Genomic DNA, 27,453 nt, shown 5'->3' on the forward strand with positions numbered 1-27,453 from the left:
CTTTTTTCGGATTTTGAGAGGGAGGAAAGTTGGTAAATAGGATTTTGGTTTCCATTGACAAAGAATCTCATGTTCATTTTTCAGATTTATGTGGGATTAGGGAAAGTTTATTTTCTTGGGCATCACTTACCTACCCATCTCCTAGGTGGATAAATAACTTTTCCACTTAGGGGAAAAGTTGCTAACACTTGAATGGGACAAAAATGCCCCTTTTAATAATGGATTTTTATGACTAAAATGGTCATTACCTTATTTACTTAGGAAATAAAAGAAAATGGGTAAATGAACTTACTCGGGTAAGTGTTTCCCATGAAAAAGTTACCCACGTAATTACATTTACCTGTATAAGTAACTTACTGAAAAGCAAACAGGGCCTTAATTATAACACTTCCTCTACCACATGATAAAACAAATCTCCTTTCCAGAAAAATAAAAAACTTCAACCGCTGAAACATGAGAAAGTTGGATAGTGAATACACACACAAAAAAAAAAAAACTATGAATTCTACTGAATGTGTTTGTGTTTGAGAGAGAGATGGAGATATATATCACCTTAGACAAAGAGCGAATTGACAAATTAACTCTAATTCTTAGTCGATTGACAAATGCTTGTTATATGAAATATAATATAATATATCATTATACTCATGCATATTTCTCTAAAATTTTCTTTCAGGGCTTTGTGAACTATGGGATTTACAAAGATTGTATCTTTCTGATAATCAAATTACAAGCAACATTGCTCCTTGGATTTTCAACAACCTAACTTCACTAGAGTTGCTTGATCTTTCAAATAACCAGTTTTCTGGAGAGCTCTCCTTCTCTATCTTTGCTAATCTCTCCCAATTAACCAAAATTGATCTTTCCAACAATTATAACTTGGATGTTGATACTGAGTCACCATCTTGGATTCCATCTTTTCAACTAAATTATTTAAATCTAGACAATTGCAACCTCAATAGGAAGAGTCATAATATCTTTCCAAATTTCCTCTCCACTCAATACAAGTTAACAGCAGTGTCTTTAGCTAATACCTCTCTTCAAGGAACCATTGCTCTCTGGGTTGTTGTACAATAATACTTCACCAAAACACTTGTCCTTAAGGGGAAACCATTTAGTTGGCCAACTTCGAAAACTGCCTTTCCAAAATGAAACAACAAGACTGACCTTTCTTGACATTTCTGACAACCAAATCAAAGGGCAGCTTCCTACAAATATCGGTGACTTCTTTCTCGGCCTACATTTTCTTAACATGTCAATGAATAAACTTGAAGGCAAGATTCCGTCTTCGTTCGGTAGGATGTGGCAATTACAAGTGCTAGACTTGTCTAACAACTCCCTAATAGGAGAAGTATCCAATGGATTATCCCAAAACAAAACCTTCTTATCACAATTAATCTTATCAAACAATAAGTTGTGTGGTATGCCAATATTTTCCAAAATGGATAGATTAGTTGATTTACATCTTGGAGGAAATTGCTTCACAAAACCCATCATAATCAATGCATTAAGTGCCCTATCTCTTTACATACTGATCTAAGTGGAAACAATCTACTTGACTATCTTCCAAATTTTCTTCCACATTTGGGTCTACTATTAAGAGGAAACCATTTTTTTGGCCAAATACCAAAGTCATTATGCCAAATGACAAAGTTGCATAACTTAGATTTTTCAAATAACTAATTGTCAGGGAGCATTCCTTCTTGTCTCAACAACATTACATCATGGAAAGAAAAATCTGCAGTTCAAAATTTTCCTTTTTATTTTGATCAAGGCTCCCACATCATGAGTGATGTCAAAATTAATTTTTTCACAAAGGGTAACATGCTCACTTACGAAGGTGATCCTCTAAGATACATGACCAGAATTGATTTGTCAAAGAACCAATTAACAGGTCATATTCCAATTGAAATAGGAGACCTGAGAGAACTACCCTCATTAAACCTTTCCAATAATTTTCTGATAGGCCATATCCCTGAATCCTTTCAAAATCTAGTACAGTTGGGAAGTTTAGACCTTTCTCATAATAAACTAGAAGGAAGGATCCCACATAGATTAGCCCAACTCAATTTTCTTTCTACTTTTAGAGTGGCCTTCAATAACCTCTCAGGTAGGATTCCATATGAACATCAATTCCGCACTTTTGATGAGAATAGTTATATTGGTAACGAACTCTGTGGACTGCCATTGCAAATCAATCGTTCAGCATTAGAGAACCAATCATCAGGACTGATGTCAACAGCGATGCAGGCAGGAAGAATTGGCGTCTGAAGTACTATGGAGTCATTGATGGGTACACTGACAGGTGTAGGGAATGGTTATTGGGATTTTAGTTTTATGCATAGAATTGTTTTTAATTTCCAATATAGACTGTTTGCTTTTAAATTTATATTTTTGAACATGATAGATATATGGTGGTTCTCATTTATTGTTGTCCATATTTTATTTGATAACTAGTAGAGCTGTCAATTGGACGGTTTTGGATAGGATTCAAACTTATTCAAATCTTATTAAATCGGTTTTGGACAATCCATTATATTTATTGGCTTGGGCCAACTCAAAATAAAACCGTCCTTATTATTATTCATTTGAGTCGGTCTAAAACCAAAACCCAACAGTTGAATCACCATCTCACCAAACCCTATAGATTTGATTCAAAGCGAAACCGTTAGTGGTATTTGAATATACTTTGGAGCTGTGCTTATCTTTGGAGTTCTGCAGCTTTACCGGACTGGAAGCCCTAACGAAATTGCTTAGTAAGGATGACGAAGATGGGAGAACAGATTTGGCTTAATGGAAGGGCTAAGGGGAAAGGAAAGAGAGAGAGAGAGAAAGAAACATGATTCAAGGTTAGGCCTAACGTTGAAACTACATCACAGCAAAGCAAAAGATGTGTGCTTTGGACCCACTGTATGACCCATAAAGGCAATAAGTAAATAAATAAAAACACTTTAAGAAATCGAATGAGCTGATAAACTGGAATTAAAGCATAAGCAGCTCAGATTCATCCTTTGACTGATTCAACCGGGTTTGATTGTGGCATCAGCTTGGTTGATTCCATGGATAGAATGGTATACATAAATAAAGTTAATTTGAAAACTTCACCATTCAATAATGGTAATGGTACGTTTTGACTGAAGACAATAACCAAGCAATTCATATTTGTGAAGCAAAAAGGTCTCGGTCCAGTTGAACTGGTTAAACCAGAAAATCGAGTTCACTTTTCACTTTTCAAAACATTGGGTTGGATATGATTCCTATTATGGTCTGGAGTTCAATCCCTCCGAGATTAATTGGCCCTAACCAACAAGCATCAGAGGGTTTCGCAGAGAAAAGTGGGCAAGTCAGAATTGGAGCCTGAAATGGAAACTATTTCTCAAATTTAACAAGATCATAAACCCAAAGAGACCAAGTGAATACAAACAGTTTGGCTGGTTCTTCAGTTATTGGAAGAGTTCAGCTTTCTTATTGCTTGAAATGCTTCATGTTTGATTTGTAGTATCATGTCGATTAGCTTGATTTTATGAACCGCAGTCCAGACTACAAAACCAGATTCTTTGGTGGGTTCCATTCCTATGGGCCCAAATTATTGTTGGTAGACATAGGCCCACAAGTGAAGTTTCATGGATGGTGATAGGACTGCAACTTGGGTTGGGTTAGTCTGAACCCGATCTGAAAAGGTCGATATGAGTTAGGGTTGAGGGCTTGAGCAACCTGATTTCATTTTTATATGTATAAATATTATGTAAACATTTTTTTTATATATGTAAGTACTTATCTATATATGTATATATGCATGTGGCATATATGCATATGTGAAACTATGCTTTTATTAATATATTTATTTATTTATATACGCATGTATATATATATATATATATATATATCAATGAAAAGGTAAAATTTTCAAAAGCATAAATAACTATGTCTTTATACATATGATAATGCTAAAACTGAATTAACCTTCAATAAATATAGAAAATAAGAACATTAGACAAAATGAAATAGAAAAATTAGACTAACATGAACCCAATCCTAAGGTTGGGTTAGAGTTGAGCTCAACAAGACCGAGTCCAGCCCAACTTACACCCCTACACGTGGCGTTCATGTCTTTGGAATGGTCAAAGTCATGGACTTGATATAGCTTACGAATACAAGGTGTTTCCAAAACATTTCAAAATTTCATCTACAGTAGATTCTTGGCCACAATGTTGAAAGTGATGTCGCCTGACATGTTTAGCAATGGGTACCACACTAACTACCAAACAGGGCCCTTACAATCAATCAACAGTAGAAAAAGGTTCATAACAAAAGAAGCAAATACATAATTGAGTGAAGAGGTGGCTGCTTAGTTTTATTAGCTTTATTAAACCGTGAATTATTTACATAAAACAAAGGACGTAACCTTCTATATATGCAGATCTGAAGTGGAAGGATTCTTATCCTCAAGTTAATTGGTTTGCAGGCCCATTTACCTGTACCTTGCAAACAATTCATGACTGGAATGGGCCTTTACGTCAGTTCCAATTTCTGGGCCTAGTGCACCTCTTGCATCCTTGTGCCAACTCTGTCCTGTCTTACCCAGCTTTTCAAATTAACACACCCTAGCTAAAAGCCAAGCAGTAAGAGTGCAAATCAGGCACTGGGTCTAAATAATTTCCACTGCATCAAGCTATGCCCCTCTCAAAATTTAACAAATATTCAACCGGGGCATACAAGTCCAATTAAACCAAAATAAATCAAACAAGACTCAAAATGAACTTCCATTAAAAATTTTGAAATCCCGCCCTCTAATTGCAATGTTAACTACCTATACCCTTGTTAATTTTTAAGTAGAGGTAAGTAAATTGGCGACTCTTGCAAAAAAGAATAAACCCACATTTATTCTCTAGAATTAGTGAGTCTCATGGAAAAGAACGATTATCAGATGACTCATTTACTTGACAAAATAACACTCTCCTCAAACTTGGATAAATTATTTATTTATGACGTCGAAAATCACTAATATGTGATGGAACAATATTATACCTTCAGTAATGTTTTTTTTTTTGGATAAATCAATTATTATACACTTTTATCCGGAGAAAAAAGAACACATAAATGTTCTTATCCAATAAATATTTTCCGGAAAATACTTGCCCAAATAAATGAATTTATCCAAATAAGTCATTTACTAATACACAAATGAGGTCATAATATTTTTTTTTTCTCAATGGTTTGAGACCTCTCACCCACAACCCATTGACTATAATATAGGTCCAGTTCCAAGAAAAATTGAAATGCAAAATAACCATTATAAATTAGATCATTCATATTCTCCCAAAAAAAAAAAAAAAAACCATTCTCAGGAAATGAAACTAGAAGTGAACACAACTAGCGGGTGCAAACATGATTGTCATATTTTTCAGGTCATAAATGACCTGCATATTCTGGTGGAAGAGGTTTCCGAACACCGATAATCCATTTATCGGAGATGGCACAAACGCTATACATTTTGTTCCTCCTTCTTCCGTGACGTAGTTTTGCTCCGGCACTGTAAAGTCCACTCCTCCTAAAAAGTGAAGCGTCAGGCTGGGTGGGTTGTCGCTCCACCGGGACCGGAGCTGTTTATCGGCACAGAATCCTTTACTTCCTAAGAACACATTTCCATCCCGTGGCAGTATTTTCATGTCGTCTGCGATGTATGTCCACACAATATCCAAAACCTTCCCGTCATATTGAGCCTGTTGGTGCAAAACAAAATAGATGAGTTTTCGCCTTAATGCAACCAATTTTAGTTTTATTGAAAATTTGCAGTTAAAGTAAGAATCCGGATTTCGTCGTCACAAATTTGGTCCTAGGGATGTAAATGATATCCGATTATCCGATTTCGAATTCAATATTCAACGTAATTGGATTGAATTCAAATGGTTCGATAAATTTAGGGGGTATTCTGTAGTGTATATGAGAAATTGGTGAATATAGCACCGCAGTTCACAGTTGTTCTGAACTGTGGACAAACTATGTGGATTATATTAGTTCACATTCACAATGACATTCTATAGGCATGGTGTGAACCAATCCACACCATACTTTTTGATTCCATATATTTCATATACATTTTATAAATGACCTTATACAATTAATCATAAATATCTAATTTTTGTATTTTATATGATAAATATATTAAAAAATGCATCAATAAATTAATATTAACCAATAAATATTAATTTTTTATAAAAGTAACAGTAAAATAATTAAAAATTAATTTTTTTAAAATATTATTTTATTGATAAAAATATTAAAATTTTATAAAAATTAAAAAAATAAGTAAAATAATTAATATCAATAGGTGGACAGGTGGTGGAGAATTGCAGTGGTGGAGAGCTTCAGCAGGCGGGCGGCAGAGACCTCCAATAGTAAAATGTGAAATAAACAATATAAGATTTCAGCCTTTCAAAAAGTATGAAGAAGAAGATAAAAAATAGACTATGAACGGGCCATATCCACGAATTTTTCCCATTGACGCTAAATTGAGATGTATCCACAGGCAGCCGAACGAATATTCATCCCGTAGACGGTCGCATCCATGGGATGATCACGGTGTTTAACACCGCCTTAATGGTGGAATTCCATTTATATATCATACCGATTAATTTATTGAATTCGAATTTATATTCATCCTATTTGAATAAAATTCAAACTTGATTATTATATAAATTTAATATGTTTTAATAATAAATACGATATAATATATATTAATTTAAATTTAATAGTGGTCAGATGCCCATCATAAAGTGACATTTCAGCCAAAAAGGCTGCAATGATGTCACCTACTCGATTACTCCTCAATAACCCCTCTCTCTCTTTCCCCTCCCTCTCCTTCCATTTCATTTCTCTTGCTCCTTCCCTCTTCCTCTCTCCCGTTAGGGCACCAAGCAACCACTGTTCAATATCTTCTATTTTAATGTCTTTTATATTTTCAAGTTCCAAGCACCAAACATCAAGCAACAACAAATGATCCATCTTAGCGCCTTTGTTAAACTTTAGTTTAGGTTTTTTACTTTACTTGGTTTCTTTTTTTTTATTCATGTCTTGGTGCTGAAGTTTATCTTGTTCTATGTCTTGTTGTAGATGTTGCATATCTCTTTTTAGTTTTATTTTTACAAGACACAGGGCATGAAGCCATGAACAAAACTAATGATGCAGGGATCTTTTTCCATTTTCCAAAGAAAATGGAAGTAATTGGTCGAATTTGAATTAAATCAAATATTTGATATTTTAATCGATTTCAAATTCTGTTATTGGTTTTGAATATCCAATGGATATTTAATCGAATTTGAAACATCTTTATAATTGAATTGAATTCGAATATAAACTAATTCAATTCAAATTTGTTCCATTTATAAGCTTATTTGGTCTTAACACCATCCCCATAACCTTTACTGTCGTGTATTAGAAATATATTCGCATGAAGATAAATATACAAGTGCAGAGATGTTCTACAAGTGTTGTAAAGACAATGTGAACATTAATTTTGTGAGGACAAAATCCAATCTCTAGCATAAAGATTTGGTCTAATAAGCACAATATGGTAAGCACGTTCAAAGAGCATTTGATAAATTTTATGACAACTATTAAAAGTGGCTTTTAGTTGAAGGTATTTTTAAGGGACATGTGTCAAAAAAATTTTTAAGTATTCATTGAACTTATTTACAATGTTGTGCCTACCTGATCAAGACTATAATTAGACATCTCTTTATAGGGTGTAACTTGTCAAGTCACTTGGGTTGACCCAATTCAAAACCCTAACTCCACCTGATTTTTAATAGGGGGGGTTCATCCAAGCCTAACCCAATCTTCAGCCCAACCCAACTCTATTTTTTCCAATTGGATTGGGTTGATCCAACCCAAATTGCATTCCTATTTCTTACTACCTTGGATTGGTTTCCACTTTCCACCCATATAAAAAATTCCTAACTATGTGCCAACAAAAGTTATTTCTACATGAGAGTTAAGAGGGAATGTTATAAATGGTATTGAAACCATAGGGAAAATTCTTGATTAGTATCTTATACTTTGGGTGTAGAGCCATTTTGATCCCCAAACTTTAAAACATGATAATTCAGTATTCAAATTTTCAAAATGTGCCAATCCAATATCTATCGTTAACTAGCCCATTAACCAACCATTAAATAGCATTTAAAAAGACAAATGTTCTTTGAGTATCATCTAATTCTCTTTATCAACCATTCACATGTTGATAAAAAATTAACAGTCTCAAATCCTTTATATTCAAAAAAATTGGGGTCATTAGAATGTCCACTAAGACGTGACCCAACTTTCTTAAATAAAAGATGCAAGGATTTGGAACTCTTTATTTTTTTGTCAATATTTGAATGATTGATAAAGAGAATCACTCAAAGAATATTTGTATCTTTTCAAATACCACTTAACAGCAGATAATTAATAAATTAATTAATAATAGAAAGGTACGAGCGCGGATTCAGTGGACCCTTAGGTTCAGAGGGCGCGTGAACCCTCCAATAGGAGGCGTTCACGTCGACTCCTTTGAACCAATCTAACATAACAGACGCTATCGGTTATCTTTTATCCATCCGGTTGAACCGGACACTAAAAGACAAAAAACTAAAACTCATTCTAAAATTTAAAATTTCATTCGAAGTTCCCTCCCATCGGCTCTCGCCTTTCGCTTTTCGCCTTTTGCCGGAAAACCTTCGGTATGGTTTCCAGCGGACTGGCGCACTCCATCGGTAGCCGTAAAATCTCTCATCCAAGGACTGGCACACTCCATCGGTCTCTGCAGAACCAGGTTAGTCTCCTTCCACCGCAAATTTACCACCCATGCCCTTCTTCCTTCCCACCTACAGGAGTTCAAGCGATGCGTTTCTATGACCAAACATCATAAATCCACCTCAACTGTCGCCACCGCTTCCGTCGCCTTCATCTACGGCGACAAGAGTATTGCTTCTTAGCTCCGTGCCGACGGACGTTGATGAAACAATAGTGAGAAGAGAATTGGAGGTGTTTGGTGAGGTGTCTGGATCAACACCCATGGAGTAGTTCCCAATTCACGGATCGTTGGCGCTTTTCCATGAAACGAAGAGAAGAGTATTGCCGGTTCTGAGATTCAAGCTGGCTATCCGTTGGATCATCGAAACTCTGCCACAAGGTATTTCCAGTGTCGCCGGCGTCATTGCCAATACTCAGAATAAGATTTCCAGAATCCGTGAGATAGAAGTGGAATTACCCGATACAGCTGAAACATTCGTGGACTAGAGAGAATTTCCATTACCATCTAAAACCAACAGATTGCCGCTGTCTCCAATAGTAAAAACTCAGTTGGTATCTAAAACAGGATTATCTCTGTTTGCGACCCATACGACTGTTTGTACAGAAACCTTGTAATACCATATGCCGACATAACGATTCGTCGAGTTTACCGGACTGAAGAACCCCAACTGAAAGTTGTTTCCCGGAGAGATAATGGTTCCTCATTCGTTGTTTATTTTATTTTCACCAAAATCTATCGTGGCGTAATTTTATGGTTTTCGATTGATTTCTTGATTCTTATTCCGAGTTAGTTGATTCTATTTGCTCCTCTCCTCTTTCCCTCATCTATTACTGTTGGAATAGACTTGGTTGAATATTTACGCTTGGGGCAATCACGCATTTAAAGAGGTGGTCTTCTCACTATCGTTTGCAGGAAAATCGTCAGTTGTCTTCTCGCTGGCAGGGTTAGGCTCGGATATGGGAGAATGAGCGGGAGAGTTCTAATCGTTCAAAATGAGGTTCACACATTGGCCACCTGTTCAAAACGATAGTGAGAAGAAGACAGACAGTAAACCAGCAATGCGAGACAGATTAATTCAGTGCACCGGCAACAACGGGGGTCAACCAGGCGGCACCAGCGGCAAGGACAGCAGAAGGAGTTGGTGCCGCTCCCCAGAGGCAGCAGAGGGTGATGGCCGGGAGAGGGCAGGAGGAGTGATATTGTTTGCGCGGTGGTCGGAGAATGGGAGGGAGGAGTTTTTCATTTTTTGTCTTTTAGCGTCCGGTTCAACCGGATGGATATAAATTAATGTTAAACGGCCGTTATGTAAAGGTTGATTTAAAAGAGTCAACATGCACACCTCCTATTGGAGGGTTCACGCGCCCCGTGAACCTGAAGGACCATTGAATCCGGACTTCAGAGGTACTGGATTGGCACATTTTCAAATACCACTTATAGCATTGTCAAAAGTACACTACAGGGTACTGATCGCTAATTTTCCCTAAACTAAACAAAGCGCTTAGGAGAAGTAAAAGAATGGTACTTACTGGCTTCCCATATCAAAAATAACCCCTGCAGTCCGATTCGGCAATATTTGGAAAGCATCGGGAGGGAGAATCACTCGCCTGTTGCCAATGCTGAACCCTTCCAAGGCTACATAATAGTGTTGGGGGTCCGACGGGTTATCCACAATCGGGATTCTCACCGCCATGTTCCTTAATTTTGGTTTGAGCAGGGCGGCGTCCCCTAAAATAAGCGGTGTGACCCTTTCTTCATCCTTGCTGGTGGTCAAGCACACCGAGAATCTGCTGGCGCCAACTTGTCTGATCAAAGACGTATTCCCACGGCCCATCCCCAGCACGCCCTGGACGCTTCTCCAGTAGCGCTTCGACTTGGTGGTGTAGCCAAACACCAGATTGTATGAAGCATCCCCCATATGAAAGATGTCGGAAGCCATTTTACCACTCACACTTGTTCCATCTTCGTATCGTTGGCTGAACGTAGATGTGTTCCGGCACCCAAACTTGAGCTTATAGAAGCTCTTGCACAGAGAATGATTGCAAGGAAGGTTGTTCAGGGTAGACGACTCTCGTGGGTTGAAGGGGAACAAGTTGCGAGCTTGGAGCCATATGACACTGCTGCTGCTGCTCAAGAGAGCAGAGATGCGCTGTGGAGGAGTGCCGACGTATATATCCACAACGTGCCCCTTTGGGCCATACCGAACTACTGGTATTACTGAACCAGAGTTAGTATCCAGCCACCGAAGTACGCCGAACCCGACTATGTTGTCCACTCTAGTCACGCTGAATGCTATGATTATTAGAAATGCCATCAAAAGCGTGCACCGACTTTGGGTTGCCATGCTGATTGACGATTCTACAACACCATCAACGGTTATATTTACAAGAATTAATTAATAGAAGTGTTCTATGACTCCATTTAGGAAACGAAATCAGTGTGGATGGGATATTATCAACTACCTAGATGAACATAGATATCAATTATTTTTAACTAATTCTAGTGTTTGTTATTGATGGTTATCATTCCATGTGTGGAATTTATGAATGCACAAGAACTGGAGAAAATGTCGGTCGTTTAAATTTGACAGCACATAAGGGGCTTTCTCAATTTCTCCATATCACATTTAGTTCATGCAGACTTCTTATATAATAGTATTAATTGGTGCTGGATGCATTGCGGTTTGCGGGGAAGCCTAGTGGACGGCCTAGCTTTTGGCTGATGGCCTAAGGCTGTTGAATGTGGATAGCAATTATTATTCTTTTTAATTGGAGTCTAGGCCATGCCACCTGGATTGCTGTCCTAATTACTTTCCTTTAACACCTCTTTCCTTTTTATTTTCTATCCTTTGTTTATGCGGGCGAGTTGGGATTAACTGCATGCATTAGATGGCTGTGTTAGGCCGAGGATCTCTTTAACCCAAACCAAAGGAATTTTCCAATCAAAAGCAACACTATATTCATAAACTCTTACTGTAGGCAGCCTATTCAAATGGATCAGAAAACCAAGCAAATTCAAACTGTAGATATATTAAGGCTGCTTCGGGTTAGAAGCTAAAAAAACAATCAAATATGATAGCAAAGTTGCAATGGGAGATCTTACCGAAGAAAACCCATTACAGTCCTTCTTACATTCTGCAAAACTTGCTGTCAAAGAAGACATCTTAAGGTCGTTCTGAGTCGTCCTATTTTCTCCCAACCCAAGTACACCCCTTTGAAGAAGGCAGACCCCGTTGAACCGCTGTTGTGTTTGAACAGCGAAAACCCCATTTAATATAATATAGTTATTCTTTTTTTGGTAAAAATATACCGATTCACATGATACGATCGAAGTCTCCACTCACCACCACTAATTCTCTTCTTTGCTTTAAAAGTTTTCTGATTTTAGGATGGAAGAGAACTGGCAAGAATTGCATATTGAGATGGTTGAATTATATGAAACCATATGTCAATAAACCTTACTCCTGAAAAATAGCTTTGATTCTTGAACCTCATTCGTCAAGATATGGGGTATCAAGTGGTCATTCAATCATGGTGAAGTTTTATGGTCTATTCCCATATTCTGTTTGGGAATACGACTATGAAACCATTCGAACGCCACCCGGCCAGGATTTTGAATCTGATTTAGTCAAGACCTGTCAAACGGTCAAAAATTGTTGACTTGGTCAAGAACCGTTTGACTCGACCGGTTCAACCGCTGATCCATTCAATTGGCTTGTGAGTTGCACGCTCAATGTATGCAAACTTTCGGAGGTCATAACTTTGCACTCTTATGTTTGATTGGGGTGATTTATTTTTTTTTTTGTGTGGTTTTTCAAGATCTATGCGTTAGGTTCCTTGTCCTACTATTTTTGCAAAAAAAAACTTTTTTTATCCTAAAATTGCAATTTTTAATATTTTTATAAATAAAAAGAATTAAAAACTGAATTAAAAAAATATAAATTAAATATAAAAAATATATATAACATACCTAAAATATATTTATATATTATTTTTTGATAAAATATATATTTTTGCACATATACATACATACACGCATGCGCGCACACACACACATACTTAATACATATATATGATGACATGGCACGGTCTGAAATGTTCGACTGGCTGGTCGAACCAATGACTCGCGACCAAAGGCAAAAGCAGTTCGGCCTCCGGGTCAATTTTTAACATGGTTTTCAAAACCGGAGCGGACTAGAAAAATCGGTAACCGTTCATCCCCCGAGTTCAATCCGGTTTTGATAAAATCCCTTTTCTTTTGTATTTTCTGCAAACATATGACTGAATACATATCACTAAAACATTCTACTTTCTTATTTTTATGTTCTTCTGTATTTTTTTAGTATTTTTCTGTATTTGTTTGCAATTTTCTGTGTTTTTTTTTTATTTTTTCACAAATTTCGGTGCTTTCTGTAGTTTTTTGGATTTGTTTGTATTTCCTGCACATGTATGAGTATGACTCAACACATTCTAATTTATGTTTATTTTCTGTATTTTTTAGAATTTTTTATTTGTTCTTTTTTTGTATTTTCTATGTTTTATGTACTTTATTACTTTTTTATTTAGATAGTTTTATTTTTCTGTTTTTTTGTGTTTTTCTTGTATTATTTTTGTATTTTCTATGTGTTCTGTATTTTATTATTTTTGTATTAAGATAGTTTTATTTTCTGTATTTCTCTGTTTTTTATTTAATTTTATATTATTTTATAAATATTTTTTTAATTGATTTATGACATCATGGGTTGAACCGTTCGACCCAGCAAAACCAGAAAAAGATCCCCTGACTGGTTCTGTTTATGGGTCGTTTTTAAAAACCTTGATTTTTAAAATATTGTATTCGACCTATTCAACCTAAACTAACTAGGTGGTCTGATTCAACCTATTCAGTTAATTAAGTACTTAAATATTTTCTGCTAAGAAAATAAGGAACTTCTGTTGTTTTATTATTAAGGAATTTTATTAATTGATAACTACTTTTTGCTTTTATTCCTGTGCATCGGATGGGCTATCGGAACCCATGTGATGCACAGGCTTTTTATTATGTGAAAGTAATTTTAAATTTCTGGGTAAAGCAAAAGTGTCTTGCTATTTTAGTTATGAACCCATGAAATAGCAATGGATCCCCCACCAATAAACATAAACGATAAGCTTTACTCTTTGCTTCAATTTTCTTTTCAAGGACCTAGAATTAAAGAAACAAAGACGGAGGGAAAGCCAATGAATGAAGAAACATCCATTTTATATGACTAATATTTTATTTATTTTAATACTTTTATGTAATACTAATTTTATTAATTTAATTTTTTTAAATGCAATTATTAATAAACTTTTAATTTGTAGTAATTTTTACTAACTTTTAAATGCAATGTTATCCATTTATCTCAAACTCGAATGTTGTATGGCGTTTTCAGTACTAGGTCCAGACAACCCACTATCTCATATTTCCAATTGCCTAAAACCTCCCCCAAAACTAGGGGTGTAACCGTGCAACTTGGGCAGGTTGGGCTGGGTTTAAGGTCAGCCAACCCAGGCCCAACCCCAATTATTTGGCTTAAGGCATTGGCCCAGGCTTAGCCCGACGTCAAAATCTATCTTTCCAACCCAACCCAGGCCTAGAGCAGGATTTATTGTGATAATGTTGTTGTTGTATTTTTCTCAAAGAATAACAAGACAAGAATAGGGTCGAGACATCAAGTACCTCGTTATGAGGGAAAAGGGTTTAGGATTAGATTGTATCAGTAGAACATATTAGTTCTACACTCATGTTGGTTGATCCATTAGAGAAAGGACTTCCACCCAAGCTCTTTTTGGAGCATGTAGTGCGCATAGGGTTAGTGGACAGTTTTGATAAATTGGATTTATATTGGGTATAATGGTTTTTATTGACACCATTGTATGTGATCACAATAAAGTTATTGATTCTGATAAATATATCTCTATTTTTATCTCAATTTAAGTGTATACACATAACATAAGACAAAGATATGTGCATTGTGCTTAGGTTTTCTAACCATTGTATGCAGTTTGTTCATGTTGGTTTTGCTAACCTCTATAACCATTGATAGTCTTGAGTCAAATTGAGAGAACTCAAGTGACTTTGATGATGTGGGGATAGTCGTTTCAATTGAATGGATTCGGATACCCTTAGGTTTACCATACTGGGTCATTGATGGCCATATAAAGTTAAATAGAAAAATTCATCTCAACCAAGTGGGAGATTGTTAAAACTCATTCAACAAGTTCATAGTGGCTTGAGGTGAATCAGAAACCGGGACCCATAGTGTCTGTCTGGAGCTAATTGCTGAAATGTCAAGCTATTCTAGAAGCCCACCTAAGGCTCCCATTGAGAGAGGAACAACATGGTTTCGGATTTAATGGTTTGTAAAACAGAGGTTGATGGAGCCTCTGGTTTTTGCAATTCCTTAACCATGAAGGAAGACCCCTCTTTAGGCGGTTTGGGTTCTATAAATAGAACTCCATACACACACACACACACACACAAATCATCCATCGGTTGAGAGCAATTGTGACTAGAGAGAAGAGCCTCCCTTGTGCTTTATTTTCAGTTTTGCAGTTCAACAAGTAGAAAAGTGTTCTTCGGTTCGATTTCTTGTAGAGAAGAGTAAAAGAGAAAGTGACAAAGCCAAGGAGGTGTTTTTGAAGGTCTCTAACTCTGAAATAGAACCATGGATGCCAATTTTACCTCAATAGCTCAAGGTCTATGTTTACTTATTTTAATTCATTTTTAGAGCTTAAATGCTCCTATGATGCTTCTTTTATGTTTAGAAGTCATTTCTCTATCTATCAGAATGCTTTAACAAGCCAGAAAACTCATGCTATTAAGATACCATGTGCATGGGTCATGGCATGTGCTTTTTCCCGAAATGGTCAGAGTCTGTTCCATGTGGTGGTGTTGATAGTGCCTGCTTTATCTTCAATTTGAACTCTCCATTTGACAAGGATGGGAATTTACCAGTAAGGATGTTAACCGGGCATAAGGGTTACGTATGTTCATGTCAGTATATTCCAGATGAAGATACTCACCTAATAACCAATTCTGGTGATCAAACGCATGTTTTGTGGGATATTACCACATGCCAAAGGCTTTCTGTGTTTGGAGGTGAATTTCCATCAAGACATACAACTGATGTACTAAAGTGTGTATAAAGACCATGTTCATGAATTATGAGTTGAAGAATTGGGAATGACTTCAAAACAAAAACCACAAATAACAAAGCTCATAACAAGTAGCAGATCGCAAATCCATTAATATATATTTGAATAAACTCCTTTGGACCAAATTTTGTAAAGAATAAAAAATGAAAAATCATGATGATTTTGGTTGGAAATGCAATTCACAAGCAAATAAAACCTGGTAGCGAGTATTTTGTCCCCAAAATACTGGAACGTCCCAGTTCCACCGTCTCAAACTTTTGCAAACTTCAACCCATATGGCTGCAAACTTCAACTCATACTCCCTGTACTGTTCTTCTGCATATCCACCTTCACCTCCGCCATCTGCTTTCAATGGATCAGATTTAGTAGCGAATGCTTTAGCAACGAAAACTAATGATTTTCTCACCTGGGTATTACAGATATAGATTGAGGAGTTCAAGAATGAGTAGTTCTTAGAAAAATAATAGCTGCAAGGAAAGGTGAGGTAAGGATTTTGCTGGGAGGGAGCTGTTCTTGGCAATGGTGGAGAGGAACAAAGGCATGGGTAGCTTCTTGGAGATATAGACATGATCAACGCATTGTAAGTGGAATTCAAGGTTGGAGAGTTTTAAGTAGGGGTGTTTACAGTTTGGTTAATCGAACCATGGCTCATTTTTGTAAATTGAATCGGTGGTATTGGTTTTTTCATTTAGCTAAGTCGAAACTGAACTGGTACTATCGGTTAAGCAGTCCGCTGGTTTTAGTTTTTGACCGGTCCAGATCTTTGGTTTTTCAGTTTATTATATTTATAATATATATTATATTAATATATGTATAATATTATATTATAAATAATAAATGATATATAATATATTATAAATATTTTAAAAATATATAATGTATTTATAAATAGATCATTATAAATATAATACAAGTATATATTTATATGTATAATGAATATATATTTATATATAATACATAGAAAATATAAAATATGTGACATATATTAAATATATATATACCAGTCGGTTTGATTAACTGCCGGTTTTTTGTAGGTTAACCGAAAATTAAATTGGTCCTTCGGTTTTTCAAAAAGTTTGAATTGAAACCGATTCAATTAACCACATTTTGCAATTTAATTTTCTCCGTTCGGTTCGATTTTTCATGGACACCCCACTTTTAAGAGAAAATGACAAAAAAAAAAGAAAATAGTGAAAATTTAATGGGATATTTTGGTAATTTAAAGTTTTCCGTCATCTAATTTAACAACTGAGGGATATTTGTCCCAATGTAAAAGTTTGGAGGGTCTTGTCGCAAAAAGAAAAGTACAGGGGTCTTTGTAATTTACCCATGGAAAAATTGAAACGACACAATAGAACAACAAGAACAAGAGAAAGGTTAAGAGGGGGGATAGAACACAGACAGAAGTTCTTAATCGAATCGAAGGGACGCGACGGCAAATAACAAAACGTCTTCTATATAGTTTCTCTCTGTGAAAAGTTTCATGGTTTTGGATTGAGAGAGAGAGAGAATTCTTGGTCTTTTAAGGTTTATAAGTGCAACCCATCCTTGGTCTTTTAAGTCATAAAAATATCCTCTCACTTTGTAGGTTTTTTTGTCTGTCTTGAGCATGGATGTAATTTGGGCTTTTTATGTTACTATATACCAGTAAGCATTAATTGTTCATGGATGGAAAAGAGAATTCTTCTTGAAAAGAGATTCAAGAAAGCTTATGTGGAAAAGCAGTTGTCTTTATCACTTTGGCCGACATTCCAATCATACCTTTTTGAACCTTAAAAGGAAACTGTGTTCTCTACTGTAAAGGTGTCAATGGACCTGTTTTTGGTTGGACCCTTCCAATCACTCTCTGATTTGATGCCTCCCCCTGTTGATTATGGCTAACCTTTGAAACTATTATATCCCCGATGTGATTGCCACTTCTCTTTGTTTAGCTTACATGAGTTTCATTTTCATCCTTTAAAAATGGGAATATCAATAGAGAAAAAAAGGGAAATTCTTTTCTATTTCTCTTGTTATATCTTGGAGAAATCTTTTTCATTTATTTTCTTTTTCTTAAATATAAATTCCCACTATCTAAGATGAACAAGTTCACTTGTTTCTATGTGTTGGACAGGGGGAGGAAGAAAAAATAAATGGTAAGAAAGTAATTCCAAATTCTATTCGACTTTAAAAGACTGTTTGTTTCACTGTTTTCAAAACCGGACCGGATTGGAAAAACTAGGAACCGGTCACCTGGCTGGTTCCATTTCCTCCAAAACCGCTTTTTCCCCCAAAACTGTTGATTTTGGTCAGCAAACCGCTAAACCGGCCGGTTAATCATTCGAACGGTATTGGCTGTTTTCCAATTTTTTAAATTTTTTTATTTTTTTGTCAGAACGGGCCAGCCATTCGGGTCAAACAATCGGACTATTCAAACCGGTAACCAGACCCCTAGCCGGTTCGATCACCGGTTCATTTTTAAAAACCATGGTTTGTTTTGCTTGTCTGCCATCAAGGGAATGAGGGAAATTCAGACATTGTGCATTGCAACGAGGACCTTGGAATTGTCCAAATAAAGCTGGAACATACCATAAAAAATGTGTGTGAGCGAGGTGAATTTGACATCTTTCTGTGTCTCGGTACCCTTTGGGGTCTAAGAAAATTCCACTTACAAAGAGAAAAGGTTGTTAGTGAGGAAAACCTGTTAAAGTTGAAGCAACTGAAGCGGCTTAGGAAGGACAATATGGGCATAATGATACCCCATCTATCAATAAGAATTACTTTTTTGGTTTTCATCTCTAACCTAAAATTTCCCATTTACTCATCCATCAAGCCAAGATTCCCGTTTGAACATTCTCATTAGCTGAAAGACTCGCAACATAAATTCCCAAAATTCCAACACCCTTAAAACCATCAGACACTCCCATTAGACCCCAAATATTCAAAGACATCCACTACCCAATTTTCAGATTCAAAAATCCCCATTTTTTCCCTTCATATGTAAATATTCCAATTCGACCACTCTCGTTGCTTGTTACACTCAAAATCTTAGATCTCAATCATGAAACTTCTCCCGAGACATTCAAAACTTCCCAAAATCTTCAACAACCACTTGATTGACCACCCACCAAATTTTAGACCTCAAAATGTCTATTATGCCCTTTACCTAAAAAATTCAAATTGATGATCCTTATTAGCCACCACTCTCCCAATCTGAGATCTTCATCGAGATACTCCATCCAAGACCCTAAAATCTCCATCGACTTCTATATCGACCATCCACCACATTCAGACCAAAAAATGACCATTTCATCCTTCATCCAAAAAGATTCCAAACCGACTATTCTTATTGGTCGCCATTGTCGAAATCCAAGATCTTCATCGAGAAACTCCATCTAAGACCCAAAATGACTTTTTTGCCTCTTCATTAAAAAAGATTCCAAATTGATGATCCTCATTGGCCATCATTCTCCGAATAAAGATCTTCATCACGATACTCCATCCACATGATAGGCATATTCCCTTTGAGGCTGTAGAGTAGCCCCTAGTGCAACCCTTGGGTGCACGTATCTATGGCAGATGATTGATTAATTTGTTCCTTATACCGAAGGACAAGGTTTCTTTACCATTCGATATAGTCAATGACAGACTCATCCATTCTTTGCCTTGTAATGGAGAGGTCTAGATATCCAACGATTCGACATGTACAATAGAAGCGAGTAAGGAACTCCCTCTCAAGCTGATCCCAACTATCAACGGAGCCTGGTTGGAGGTGTGTATCAATCAAACATTGTAGACTTGAGGCAGTAAACAAACTGCTTAACCATTTGGTTGTCGTAGGTTCCTGCGTTGTTGCAAGTCTCGATGAAGTGGGCTATGTGCTACTTCAGATTGCCCTTCCCATTGAACTACTGGAACTTAGGAGGTTGGTAACTGATTGGCATGTGCATCTCATCAATGCGATGAGTGTATGGTTTGGAATAAACTAGAGAGGTTTGTGGAACTCCTCCATATTGAGCCCTTATGGTGTCAGTGGTCATGTATTGGAGTTGTTGCATTTTTAGAGAAACGATAGAGACTTGGGTGGTGTCTTGCATCATGTTCTGCACGGTGACCCGATCATTCTTTTTTTGTTGTTGCTTCCGCTACTCTTGGAGGTCGGGAGTCTTTGGAGGACTGAATCCTAAAGGGTGGAAAGGTCATTGACTAGACTCTTCTTGGCATTTGTATCTCTAGTTTGTTTATCAAGAAGGCAATATAGAGATCTTTCTCAGTGTTGGATCTTCTGAAGTCATTCTTCCATCGTTGCGGCTTTTGTCATCATCATCGGTACGACACCACTAGAAGTAGATTAGGAGTTTTATGATGGAGAGGAGTAAGACTCAATCCTTGACACACTGCTAGATTGGTCATATGAGAGAAAGTGTTTTTTTCCCTTCAAATCAAAGTGCAAAGAGTTGAAGAGGCTCTGCTTCTATAGAATAGTCACCTTGGTGATTTTCCGTGTTGGAAGCTCGACTAGAGATGTTAACTTTGTTGGATTTTTCCATGGCACATGTGATAGGACAGTTGTAGAAAAAATTAAAAGCGCCAAATGTCTTGTTACTTGAATTTGGTGCATTGTTTCTTGAATTTGGTGCATTGGATGTTTCTTGAATTGAATCACATTTGAAGGAAGTTGCAGCCTTCTTGGCAGCCATTGAATAACTGTTGCAGTTTTCGATTGGAAAGATGAGAGGAAGAGAGTGTCCCACTGGGTGTGCTGGAAATTTGTCAAAACAAATTTTGTGTATTTGATTAACGCAAAAGATAAACACAAATTACAAAAAAATAATTTTGTAATAAATGAAAATACAGGAGATTTGAACTATCTTTGATTTCTCATGATTCTTGAAGTGTTGATGTAGATTTTCTTGAAATTGGTGCTTCTGAAGAATTGATGTAGATTTCTTCACTTCGGGCTCCGTGCTTGATGAGTTGTGAAGGTTGTTTTCCTAAGATGGGTCCTTTTGTAGTGGCTTGATCTTCTATGGAGAACTTGAATTCAAGTGTGTTGTAGAGAGCTTATTGCAATGTGAGTGTTGGTGTGTGAGAGCTTATTGCAATGTGAGTGTTGAAAAAAGATGGCTCTTTCTCCCTACGCAAGGCTATTTATAGCCAAGGATTAGGATTGCCATCTTAGCCCACTTTGCTAACCAATCCCATGTGAGTGGGGTGTTGGGTTAGAACTAACTTCCATACATTCACCATTATGTAGAAGTAGGGGTGGATTCGAGCCGAGCTGAGCTAAATAGTACCAGGCTTGAGCTCCGCTCGAGATTGTTTAATAAGGCTGAAGCTCGAGTTCGATTTTGAGAAAAAATGTTTTATAAATATAAAAAATTATATATACAAATATTTGTTATTTGATATTTAAAAAATTAAGAATTATAATATTTTTATTGTATACATATTATTTTCTATGGATGGGTCAACCACACCTCGAGGTTAACAGAGATGTTCCCAATGTACGAATACAATGATTGTAGGGACTTTGTGTCAGACTCGATTGAGTCCAGATGATATGGCCACACCTTGGGAACATATCTTAAGAAATGTACTATTTGAGTGTTTCTGAATTATTTGCTTCAAGTTGAGATCTGTTGACCACAACATATACAGCTCTAGCCATAGGACTGCAAGCCTACAACCACACATGGGTTCCCCATCAATGAAATATTTAATGTACGTTTGAGTGAATTGATTAAAGTTGCATCCCAAAAGCCTTCCCAAACGAGCACTGAGACTAAATTTGAGAATGCTTAAAAATAAGTGCTTATTCAAATACACACTAATTTTTGGCTGAACCACACCAATGACTGCTTATTTGCATTTGAGAAATAAGTCCAAATAAGTGTTATTCCTGAAACTAAGTACTTATTCGAAAAGTTCAAATTTTAAGTGATTATTCAATAATTGCTTATTTCTTTCGAAAAAATACGGATAGGCCCATTACAGATTTTTGAATTCTATTATACATCTATAAAAATTCAAAATGTCAAATACCCCCAATCTATTTATCAATATCTGCCCAATTAGCATCATTAATTCTGAACTACCACCTACCCCAATTGTACTTTAGACTTATAAATTTCAACTCTGGACTGAACCGTGGCAGAACCCTGATTCTCCCTATATCTTTTCCTGTAAATAGGGTTCAGACTCGATTATCCCAATTAATTATTGGGATGATTCTGGATCCAATGTGAATTACAGATTGATATCACTAGTCAATAGTCATAGCGCTTTCTTAGTTTATTTTCTATTATCACTCTCATCCCCTGGAATTCTATGACCCAACGTGAATTAAACGGCATCAAATGCATTTTCCTGGGCCCTTATCCTTTCTCCTTTATGCATAAATAATAAAAAAGATATAAGTTGAGCCAAAATTAGTAGAAATTACTAAAAGTAGAAATTCATCAGAACCAAAAGAAATAATAAAAAAACAAAAGACAATATATTTTACAGTATTTTAAACCTTGCAAAATGCCAAGTATTTTTTGTTAAAAGTAGCAAAAATTAGAAAAAAAAAAAACAAAGGAATTGTATAAAAGCACACAAATTGAAGAAAAAAATGCTAGAATTAATAAAAACCTTAATTTTCAGTCAAAGCATTACTATGCCAACCAACCAATCTTAAAGACTTGTACCTCTCTCGAAACAATTTGGGTGATATTGAAAGTAATAGCAAAGCATTACTATGCCAACCAACCAATCTTAAAGACTTGTACCTCTCTCGAAACAATTTGGGTGATATTGAAAGTAATAGCAAAGCATTACTATGCCTACGTAATTTGACGTCGTTGGAAAGGCTTGGTGTATCAGACAATAATCTCAAAGCTTCCTCAGCATTTCTGAAGGGTATAATTAATACACGAACAAGCTTAAAGAATTGAGATTGGAAATGATTTTAATTATACACTAATATATGAATTTAAATTTACCGTTGCATTCATGCTATACATCAGAAATATATCAAATCAGCAACCTTAAAGAATTGAGATTGGATTCCAACAATCTGGGCAGCAATGGAGAACTCCCATGGTTCCTACTACATAATCTCTATTCCTTGGAGATGCTAGATTTATCAAACAATAATCTCAAAGGCTTACCGACTATTCCCAAAGGTACGTAGTTACAGTAATTAATAAGAATATTCTCTTAATTAATTAAATCATGGGATGTGGATTGTTAATGAATAAATTCTCTTATTTAATTAAACCCTGTTTACGTAGTTACATAATTAATATTTAATATATATATATATATGGTGCATTTACATTTGCAGGATTGGATGGACTGAAGAATCTCAAGGAATTTGATCTAGACGATAACTCTCTAACCAATGAAGGCCTACCCTCAGGCCTTTTGAATAACCTCTCTTCACTGGAAGTACTCGACATGTCAGAGAACAAGCTTACAAGTTTACCAACAGGTACCAATTATATCAATCTTACCTACTCTTTATTTGAAAGTTTCTTTTATATATGCAAATTGGTTAGAGTGAGACCAAGTTCGACCCAACCATTATCCTTTGGTTATGTATTGTAGGTAAATTTAATTTAACTTTATTATTTTTATCACCTTCTATTAATTTTAGTAATTAGTGCTATTAGTTTTTAACTAGTCTTTGTTATTTTATAATTGATTTTTAATTTTATTATTTTAGTGGATTTTATTAAATATTTCTCAAATATATTTAATGTTATTAATTATCATTCTATTTTATATTATTATTTTTATTATTTCAAATGAAATTAACTGATTTGAAATTGTAAAAACTAATTTTCAAACAAATAATTCTTACAATTTCAATAATTTCTAATAATTTACCCATAATTAAAAATGATTTACTATTAATTATTGGAAATAATATAATGATGATAATTTACTGATAAATATTATTGTAAATTTTACTCATTTCGAAATTTCAATAATTCTTGAACAAAAAATTACTGTAATTACCAAAATTTCCAATAATTATCTTACTACTAAAATGACAAAAAAAATTAATAATTACTGTTGTTATTTTATAATTTTCATTAATTTTGAAATTATTAGGAATTTCTATGGAACCAGTAATTGTAGTATTATTATCAAATTACTGAAATAAAAAATTATTGAATAACAAATTTTTTCATAGGCAAAAGATTATTTTAAAAATTATTATTATTATTATTTTTAATCATCAATAATTATTAATAATTATCAATAATTTTTTATCATAGCAATTATTTAATGATATGTGTGGCAAACTAAAATAATTATTGTCAATGTTTGTTCATTTAACAATTTATAAATAATAATTAGGGTAAATTTCTTAAACTATCCCTATTGTTTAGTTAATTGAAAAATTGTACCTTTATTGTTTAACTATTCTCTTCACTATCCTTGCTGTTTTTGACAATTGGCTTGCTCTACCCTTGCCATATGTTAATGTTCCACCGATACCCATAAACACATGGCACTACATAACATATAATTTTTAAAAACCCAATTTTACCCTTTATCCCTCTCCCTCTCCCTCCTTCGTCAAAACCCAATTTTACCAATGACGACAAGCCAATTTTCCAATAAGACGACAAGCTAATTTTCAAAAATTACAGCCAATTTCTAGGAATTTTAACTGAATTACTACTAATTATTAGTAATTCATGAACAAGATTAAGAAAATAGTGCAGGCTAAAACTGACTGAATAAAATAACCGGTCAAAAACGTAATTTATGTAATCGGATCAAGAAAACAATCTAGACGAGAGTTGATTGGATCAACAAAATTGTCTAGACCGCAAGGGATAGTCCAATCATAATTGAAGACAGGATTCGGTTTTCAGATCTGGATTAGATTGTACAAAACCCAAGCATTTAATTAAAACGTTCTTTTTTACCCATTTAATAGCTTTAGTGGTTTGAAATTTGAATGACCAAGGGATTTCCTATATAATAACAATTAAAGAATTACAATTTAACTAAAAGTGTTGCCTTGTCTCTTCACTAAAGTCCACAAAACAACAATTTTCACCTAGGCCTTCTTTTTACAGCCATTTAGTGAAAGAAAGGCTCTAACTCGTAGTTGATTGAGAAATGCTAGCTTGTTATATGAAATATAGTACAATACATCTTTATACTTATATTCTCTTTACAGGCTCTGTCAATTGAGGAACTTACAATTATTGGATATTTCTTATAATCAAATTACAAGCAACATTGCTCCTTGGATTTTCAACAACCTAACTTCACTAGAGTCCCTTGATCTTTCAAATAACCAGTTTTCTGGAGAGCTCTCCTTCTCTATGTTTGCTAATCTCTCCCAATTAACTGAAATTTATCTTTCCAACAATTATAAGTTGGATGTTGATACTGAGTCACCATCTTGGATTCCATCTTTCCAACTAAATTATTTAAATCTAGACAATTGCAACCTCAATAGGAAGAGTCGTAATGTCATTCCAAATTTCCTCTCCACTCAATACAAGTTAACAAAAGTGTCTTTAGCTCATACCTCTCTTCAAGGAACCATTGCTCCCTGGTTGTTGTACAATAATACTTCACCAAAACACTTGTCCTTAAGGGGTAACCATTTAGTTGGCCAACTTCCAGAAATGCCTTTCCAAAATGAAACAACAAGACTGACCATTCTTGACATTTCTGACAACCAAATCAAAGGGCATCTTCCTACAAAAATCGGTGACTTCTTTCCCGGCCTACATTTTCTTAACATGTCAATGAATAAACTTGAAGGCAAGATTTCGTCTTCGTTCAGTAGGATGTGGCAATTACAAGTGCTAGACTTGTCTAACAATGCCCTAACAGGAGAAGAGCCCAATGGATTATCCCAAAACAAAACCATCTTATCACAATTAATCTTATCAAACAACAAGTTGCGTGGTATGCCAATATTTTCCAAAATGTATAGATTAGTTGATTTACATCTTGGAGGAAATTGCTTCACAAAACCCATCATAATCAATGCATCAAGTGCCCCATCTCTTCACATGTTGGATCTAAGTGGGAACTATTTGCTTGGCTATCTTCCAAATCATCTGCCAGTTCTTCCAAATTTGGGTGTTCTTCACTTAAGAGGAAACCATTTTTTTGGCCAAATACCAGAGTCATTATGCCAAATGACAAAGTTGCACACATTAGATCTTTCAAATAACCATTTGTTAGGGAGCATACCTTCTTGTCTCGACAGCATTATATCATGGAAGGAAAAATCTGCACTTGAAGAGTTTCTCCCTTATTTTGATCAAGGCTACCAAATGGACAGGGAAGTCGAAATCAATTTTGCCACCAATGGTAGCATGCACACTTACCAGGGTGATCCTCTGTGTTACATGACTGGGATTGATTTGTCAATGAACCAACTAACAGGTCAAATTCCAACAGAAATAGGAGACCTGAGAGAACTCCACTCATTGAACCTTTCCAATAATCTTTTGGTAGGCCATATCCCTGAATCCTTTCAAAATCTAGAACAAGTGGAAAGTTTGGATCTTTCTCACAACAAACTTGAAGGAAGGATCCCACATCAAATAACCAAACTCAATTTTCTTTCGTCCTTCAGCGTGGCCTTCAATAACCTCTCAGGCAGGATCCCTTATGAAGATCACTTCACTACTTTTGATAACAATAGTTATATTGGTAATGATGAACTCTGTGGACCACCGCTACAAAAGAATTGTTCCTTGTTCGGGAACCAGCCACCACGGCCTAGAGGCAATGACTTTGGAGGTGGGAAGAAGAAATTGTTAGCCAAGGTCATGGATGAAGACTTGTTTTTCTATTCATACGTGGCTATTTGTTATGCATTGGGTTTTTGGGGTGTTATTATCCCGCTGATTTTGAGCAAGAATTGGCGACGGAAGTACTATGGAGTCATTAATGGGTGCGTTGACAGGTGTAGGGAGTGGTTGTTAGGATTTTCATTTTATGTACATAATTATTTTTAATTTCCAATGTTGATGTTTATACTTTATTTGGTAGTAAGAAAACATCCAAACAAGATGGATATTTATATTTCTTGTAGTAAAATTATAGTAGTTTTTACATAATCATATGTAAAAGAATCCTTGTTAAGGAGTCTTTAAGCCTAAGTTTGACAAGTGATGAGGCGGTCTTTGTTAACTAGCAAGGAAAGGTCATCTTAAAGCTTAATTTCCAAACAAAGTTTATGTATACCTTAATAAGTGTCTTTTCTTCCCAGGGAAAATCTGATAATGAGTGAGAAATTTGAAATATTAGATTACCATAAAGCTTATTATGAACAGTAGGTTCGACTATGATACCAGAAAGACACAATACCAGAAAAATCATGCAGCATGTTGTAACCCATTAACTTCTTTTTGTCTTTGTAATGGCTTACAATTAGAAGGCAGGGTAATTGGGTTCGGGGTTGGGGACAGGGCATGCCAAACCCAGCCCTGCCTTGGCCTGTTGCCATTCCTACAAATAGGTAGTTGCTCT

At 35.5% G+C, this 27,453-nt stretch overlaps 1 protein-coding gene and 2 long non-coding RNA genes across 3 annotated transcripts; 2 read left to right on the plus strand and 1 right to left on the minus strand.

Moving 5' to 3' along the window:
• Positions 1 to 1,824: 1,824 nt before the first annotated feature.
• LOC148851787 (receptor-like protein 14) lies at positions 1,825 to 27,260 on the plus strand. Its single transcript, XM_088945710.1, has 4 exons — positions 1,825 to 2,110; positions 19,786 to 19,870; positions 25,133 to 26,887; positions 27,194 to 27,260. Exons 1-4 carry the CDS (start codon positions 1,825 to 1,827, stop codon positions 27,258 to 27,260), a joined length of 2,193 nt encoding a protein of 730 aa, XP_088801836.1.
• Positions 8,678 to 10,117, plus strand: LOC148851788 (uncharacterized). The gene is made up of 2 exons (XR_016099121.1): positions 8,678 to 9,172; positions 9,707 to 10,117. It is a non-coding gene; the product is annotated as an uncharacterized LOC148851788 (long non-coding RNA).
• On the minus strand, positions 10,204 to 12,046 carry LOC148851789 (uncharacterized). The gene is made up of 2 exons (XR_016099120.1): positions 11,894 to 12,046; positions 10,204 to 11,149 (listed from the first exon to the last, which is right to left on the minus strand). It is a non-coding gene; the product is annotated as an uncharacterized LOC148851789 (long non-coding RNA).
• Positions 27,261 to 27,453: the final 193 nt, after the last annotated feature.

This window comes from Nelumbo lutea, chromosome 5, assembly GCF_056320005.1.
Source record: "Nelumbo lutea isolate HS-2025 chromosome 5, American lotus-T2T, whole genome shotgun sequence".
Taxonomy (NCBI): domain Eukaryota; kingdom Viridiplantae; phylum Streptophyta; class Magnoliopsida; order Proteales; family Nelumbonaceae; genus Nelumbo; species Nelumbo lutea.